This window comes from Lathyrus oleraceus, chromosome 7, assembly GCF_024323335.1.
Source record: "Lathyrus oleraceus cultivar Zhongwan6 chromosome 7, CAAS_Psat_ZW6_1.0, whole genome shotgun sequence".
Classification (NCBI taxonomy): domain Eukaryota; kingdom Viridiplantae; phylum Streptophyta; class Magnoliopsida; order Fabales; family Fabaceae; genus Lathyrus; species Lathyrus oleraceus.
The window spans coordinates 117,660,115-117,666,708 of NC_066585.1; the positions used below are offsets into that span (position 1 = coordinate 117,660,115).

The 6,594-nt window shown below is 39.9% G+C and overlaps 2 protein-coding genes across 2 annotated transcripts; both read left to right on the forward strand.

Annotated features, from left to right (window-relative positions):
- The first annotated feature begins 238 nt into the window (after positions 1–238).
- LOC127102341 (uncharacterized) lies at positions 239–1,129 on the forward strand. The gene has a single exon (XM_051039719.1). The coding sequence runs from the start codon at positions 239–241 to the stop codon at positions 1,127–1,129; it is 891 nt and encodes a 296-aa protein (XP_050895676.1).
- Positions 1,130–2,917: 1,788 nt separating this feature from the next.
- LOC127102342 (uncharacterized) lies at positions 2,918–5,543 on the forward strand. Its single transcript, XM_051039720.1, has 2 exons — positions 2,918–3,763; positions 4,704–5,543. Exons 1-2 carry the CDS (start codon positions 2,918–2,920, stop codon positions 5,541–5,543), a joined length of 1,686 nt encoding a protein of 561 aa, XP_050895677.1.
- The last annotated feature ends 1,051 nt before the right edge of the window (positions 5,544–6,594 follow it).

The following is a 6,594-nucleotide window of genomic DNA, read 5'->3' on the forward strand; positions in this document are numbered from 1 at the left end:
CTGAAATGTGAATATATATTAGATTATAAATTTGTTAGAAGATACCATTGAATCCACTGTCGAGCACGTGGCTAGATATTTAATTGAGGTTGGAGATATGTCAAACAATGAGAGCCTTAGGATAAAAAAAATTCCAAGTTCTCTCACAAAGAATGCTTTCACATGGTTCACCACCTTGCCCAAAAGTTTGATCCGCACTTGGAACCAACTAGAGAGAATGTCCTATGAGCAGTTTTACATGGGAAAAACGAAGATAAGTTTGAAAGAATTGGCTAGTATCAAGCGAAAGTTCACTGAGCCAATTGATGACTATCTAAATAGGGTTCGGTTGCTCAAAGCTAGGTGTTTTACACAAATACCAGAGCATGAACTAGTCGAAATGGCTGTTGGGGGCCTCGACTATTCGATTAGGAAGAAATTAGATACTCAATACCTGAGGGATATGACCCAATTGGCTGATAGGGTTCGACAATTGGAACGTTTGAAGGAAGAAAATGCTAGGGTAAATAAAGGTAAAAGGGTAGCCTATGTCGATTTCAGGAATGATGATGAAGGTTCCTATCATGGACTTTCAGACTTCGACGATAATGAGATTGACCTTGTTGAATTGAAGCAAGGGCCACCATATGCATGCAAAGTTTTAGCACCTTCGAATGGGAAAAATCATGTTGAACCAGAAAAAAGTGACAAACTTCCTAAGAAAACTTATACGTTAGATGTTACAAAATATGACGAAAGTTTTGACTTGTTAGTCAAAGATGGTCAAATGATAGTACCTCCGGGTGCTAAAGTACCCCCTTTAGAGCAAAGAAAGAAAAAGGGTTTTTATAAATACCATGGTTTTCTGGGTCGTAAAACGTCTCGATGTTTTCTTTTCAGGGATCTTGTGCAAAATGCCATCCAGGAAGGAAGACTCAAGTTCGGAGACAAAACACGAAGCCAGATGAAGATCGACTCCGATCCTCTACAAGTAGCTAAGACCCATTATACTGAACCAGAAGAAGTGAACCTTATTGAAGTCGCTGAAGATTTCAACATGACTGAAGTCACTGAGGACTTTGTGAATGGACCTGTTATGGCGAAGGTTCATGAATACTTTGAGAAAATGCCTCTTGATGATTTCTCTTAAAAGGCTGCAGGGGATATCACCAACAAAAATGTTGATACCTCCAATGCTGAGGACGCTGAGAGTTCAAAGCTAATGATGATCACCAAAGAAACCGCTGATGGTTTCGTCCAAATGGACAAGGCCACTGAGGGCCTTTAAATACAATTCCAAAGGTTAGATATCACTGAAGATATCCATATGGAGGTCAATATGGTCGAGGTATCTCAAGAGACCTCTATGGAGGTCGACGATGAATGTCGACAGGAGGAGTATAACAAAATCTCCTTTCCTCAAGAGGAAGAAATGTTGTCTGACTTCCTTTGAAGGTGTCATAAAAAGAAGTCGGAAGTCATGATGTCCCCTCGATGCAGTGTTGTATTCGACAAGAAGGTAGCTCAAAATCTTGAAGGGGTTAGGAGAGTAAATAACCGAGATGGACGTAAAGCTGTCCAAAATCATCAGGTGGGTAATCCAAGAAGCGCTTTTGACCCCAGGAGATATCCTGATCCAAGATGGCCCATGGTGAAACTTGGTGAAGCCAAGCAAGCAGGGCCAGATATCAAACCCAATTCCTTCAAGCCTAGTGTCAAAGGGTCAAATGGAAAGTGGGTCCAACAAACTGATGGCAGGAAACGTGGTCAATGAAAATGGAAGAACTTTGAGGTCAAGAGAGGTTCGTTGTTTGCTTACCGCAAGGAATTTCGAGTTGACAAAAGGACCTCACATGTGTCTGAGAACTATAAGGGAAAAAAACCTATGACTAGATCTCAATGGAGGAGAGAACAAAGAAGGAGAAAATCCCAGAGAGAAGCTGGTGAGAGAGACCGAGCTGAGTTGAGTACCAATGTGGTTGCGAAGAAAAGGGAAGACACAGGCTTCGTCAAGAGAAAGCTCAATACTCCAGTCAAAACGGCCAGTGAAAGATACAATCAAGTGGCCGTTGAAGATGAAATGTTAACTGACAACTTCGACTCAGGGTCGGAAGCCTCCCTAGACATCCTAATCGGGGTGGTATTTATGATGCCAAGGGAATTAGATCGGATTACTGAAGTCGAAGACACCGACAACATCACAGAGAGAGAAATGGTTGCTCATAAGCCAGTGCGTTACTATGTGATGAATAACGACTATGTTGAAGAGAAAAATGCCTTCTTCGAGAGGCCTAGTGAAGCCACGAGGAGCCACCTTAAACCCCTCTTCATCACTGGAAAAGTCGAGGAAGTCCTTGTTAATAAAATATTGGTGGATTGTGGAGCAACTGTGAATTTAATGCTTCATCGCATGCTGGGGAAAATTGGCAAGTATGATACTGATGTCAAACCTCATAATATGGTGCTAACTAATTATGAAGGTAAAGTGGGTTCCACTATGGGAGTCATCCAAGTCGAATTAACTATAGGGACAGTCACAAGATCCACAATGTTTTTGATTGTGGAAACAAAGGCTAACTATAATATGTTACTTGGAAGGGAGTGGATACATGGGGTCGGAGTTGTCCCATCTTCAATGCACCAGAGGATAATAATTTTCCGCCCAGATGGCATCGTCGAAAACATAGAGGCGGATCAGTGGTACTTTAAAACCCCTATCAATCATGTTGACAGGCGCCAATTTGACAAGCATTTGGCCATCATAGCTCCCTGTGATTCGGCTGAGTTTGCATTTACCCCTGATGACAACGCTTATTGTTCCCTGTCACTGCACCCTCACTATGGTTTTCGTTGAGACTGAGAGATAGTAGGCGAAGATGACTTCGGATATTTGGGAGTGTTTGGAATCGACCCACGGGATGGGGAAGTGAATTCAGTAATGATGATTGAGTTTACAGCGCTAAAGAGGATTTCATCTTATATAGCCGAAAGCAAGCAACAACTAGCCTTAGAGGGTGAAGTCAAAAGCATGGATGTTGAAGCTAGTGAAGTTTCTCAATCGATAGGTCCTGGGAAGGACTTTGACCTAATGCCACCTGATAAGGGTCAGAATGAAGAGCAAGACCAGAGGCTCGATGCGATCTATGACGATGATCCTTTGGGTTTTAAGAAGTATCCGCTAGCAACAAACATTAAAATGCTGGCTCAGGATCCCCTCAAAGAAGTAGACTTGGGAGAGGGAGTGATAAAAAGGCCAACTTACATTAGTGCCAATATTCATCCTCAACTCAAGGTCGAAGTGGTCCAGTTGCTGAGGGAGTTTAAGGACTGTTTTGCATGGGACTATGATGAAATGCCTGGTTTGAGCAGAGAGTTGGTCGAATTGAAATTGTCGATCAAGCCTGGAAAGAATCCTGTGAAGCAGAACCCAAGGCGATTTGCCCCAACAATACTTTTGAAGATTAAAGAAGAAGTCGAAAGGCTCATTCGCTGCAATTTCATTTGCACGACCAGGTATGTCGAATGGTTAGCTAATATTGTGCAAGTTGTAAAAAAGAATGGTAATTTAAGGGTTTGCATTGATTTTAGAGATTTAAATACTGCAACCCCAAAAGATGAATATTCAATGCCAGTAGCAAAAATGATAGTCGATTCCGCTGCAGGCTATGAATATTTAAGTATGCTTGATGGGTATTCTGGGTATAATCAAATATTTATTGCTGAAGAGGATGTCTCGAAAACAGCATTTCGATGCCCTAGAGCCTTAGGCACCTACGAATGGGTGGTGATGCCTTTTAGTTTGAAAAATGCTGGGGCAACCTACCAAAGAACGATGAATTCGATCTTCCACGATTTTATAGAGACTTTTATGCAAATACATATAGATGATATTATCATTAAGTCTGTTTCAGGGAAGAGTCACATAGACCATCTTCGAATATCTTTTGAGAGGATGAGAAAGCATGGTCTAAAAATTAATCCTTTAAAATGCGCTTTTTGTGTGCAGGCAGGGGATTTCTTAGGCTTTGTGGTCCACAAAAAGGGGATCGAAATAAACCTGAATAAGACCAAGGCCATCATGGAAGCAAAAGCGCCATCAACAAAGAAAGGTTTGCAGTCACTACTAGGCAAGATCAATTTCCTAAGGATATTCATCTCAAACCTCAGTGGAAAGACACAAGCTGTTTCACCATTGCTTCGACTCAACAAGGAAGGGTTCGAGTGGGGGGCAAGCTCAACAAGAAGCATTTGATAAGATTAAAGCATACTTGAGTCATCTACCGATCTTGGCACCACCTTGTAGAAACAAAAGTATGAGATTGTATATATCTGCATCTGACAAGACTTTAGAGAGCATGTTGGCTCAAGAGGATGATAATAGTATCGAAAGAGCCATCCACTACCTCAGTAGAGTCTTAAATGATGTAGAAACTAGGTATAGCATAGTCGAAAAATTATGTCTATGCTTGTATTTCTCTTGTACAAAATTGAAGCATTATATAAAACCTATTGATGTTTATGCTTCATCTCATTTTGATGTTATTAAACATATGTTATCCAAACCAATTTTGCAAATTCGAATTGGGAAATGGGCATTAGCATTAACTAAATACTCTTTAACATACATGCCATTAAGAGTTGTTAAAGGACAAGTGGTAGCAGATTTTATAGTCGACCACTCCATAGATGCAAATGCACTGAACTATCTCGAATTGGAACCTTAGAAGTTGTACTTCGATGGGTCTAGTCACGAAGATGGTACAGACGTAAGGGTTGTAATTATTTCTCCTAATAACATTTTAACAAGATTCAAGTACAAAGTACAAGGTATCTGCTCAAACAATGAGGCTGAATATGAAGCCCTCATAGCAGGACTTGAAATATTGTTGGAATTTGGGAAAACTCAAGTCAAAATAATGGGTGACTCAGAGTTGGTCATAAAGCAGATCACAAAGGAAGATAGATGTATTAAGGAGAATTTAACTGTGTACTTCATAATAGTCATTCGACTACTAAAAAGATTTGAAATGGCTACTATTCGACACATACCTCAACTAGAAAATCAAGTGGCTAACAATTTAGCTCAGATTGCATCCGGGTATAAAGTTTCAAAAGAAAATTTTCATACAGTCATTGAAGTCAGAGGAAAGGTCGTGGTAACCAGATTAATGCTCCTAGACTTAGAAAAGACAAAGCTGCGATATGCTGACGAAAGGAATTTTGAAATATTGGCAATAGACAATTTGATAGATGAGGATTGGAGGAAGCCAATAGTGGTGTATATGCAGAATCCAACGACGTCTACTGATCGAAAAACAAGGTATCGAGCATTGAGTTATGTTCTTTTGGGTATAGAGTTGTTTAAAAAGTCTCTTGAGGGAATTTTGCTTAAGTGCCTCAGTGAGTTAGAGGCGTACTTAGCCCTTTCGTCTGTACATAGTGGAGCGTGTGGGGCACACCAAGTTGGTCATAAGATGAAATGGCTTTTATTTCGCAAAGGGATGTATTGGCCTACTATGTTAAAAGATTGTATTGAATTCACAAAGGGATGCCAAGAATGTTAGATACATGCAGGCATACAACACGTCCTTGCAACTGAATTACATTCTATCATCAAGCCTTGGCCATTTAGAGGTTGGGCTTTAGATTTGATTGGGGAAATTCGACATTCATCATCTAAAAATCAAAGATATATATTGGTGGGAGTTGATTATTTTACGAAGTAGATTGAAGCTATACCCTTGCCAAATGTGAATCAAGAGGATGTGATCGAGTTTATCCAGAAGCACATTATTTATAGATTTGGAATCCCATAAACGATTACAACGGATCAAGGGTCAGTATTCACTGGTCAGAAAATGCAAAAATTTGCCAAAGAAATGAGCTTCAAACTGTTAACTTCGACGCCTTATTATGCTCAGGCCAATGGACAAGTCGAAGCTGCTAATAAAGTGATCATTGGTTTCATTAAAAAGCATGTAGGGAAGAAGCCTAGGAATTGACATAAAACTCTGGACCAGATTTTATGGGCATGTTGTACCTCCCCCAAAGAGGCCACTAAGTCAACCCCTTTTTGGCAAACCTTTCGCCATGATGTTGTTCTACCTGTAGAAATTCACCTACCATCCATAAGGATTCAAAGGAACCATGAACTTCCAACCGAATCATATTGGAGCATGATGTTGGATGAATTGGTTGACTTAGATGAAGAAAGGTTAAATGCCTTGGAGTTGTTAAAATGGCAAAATAATGGAATAGAAATCTCTTATAATAAGAGGGTAAAAGTCAAAAGTTTTGCGCCTGAAGACTTGGTCTGGAAAGTGATCCTTCCAATGGATCAAAAGGATAGAGCCTTGGGGAAATGGTCCCCAAAGTGGGAAGGCCCTTTTCAGATTTTGCAGGTATTCTCTAATGGTGCCTATGAAATCTAAGAGCTTAATGAAGATAAAAGGATTCTAAGAGTGAATGGGAAATATTTGAAAAAATATAAACCAGTACTACAAGAGATAAAAATAAGAGACGAATAATTATATAAGTAAAACAAAACCAATATGGTAAAAATACCAAAATGGTTATATTGAATTCGAAGCCCAAAGGACCTATATTAATTACAAA

Excerpts from the sequence above, each read along its gene's own strand:
- LOC127102341 (XM_051039719.1), top strand. The coding sequence starts at position 239 with ATGGGAAAAACGAAGATAAGTTTGAAAGAATTGGCTAGTATCAAGCGA.
- LOC127102342 (XM_051039720.1), top strand. The coding sequence starts at position 2,918 with ATGATGATTGAGTTTACAGCGCTAAAGAGGATTTCATCTTATATAGCC. Across the intron at positions 3,764-4,703 it reads TAGGCACCTACGAATGGGTG|AAGTTGTACTTCGATGGGTC; the intron begins GTGATGCCTTTT and ends TTGGAACCTTAG.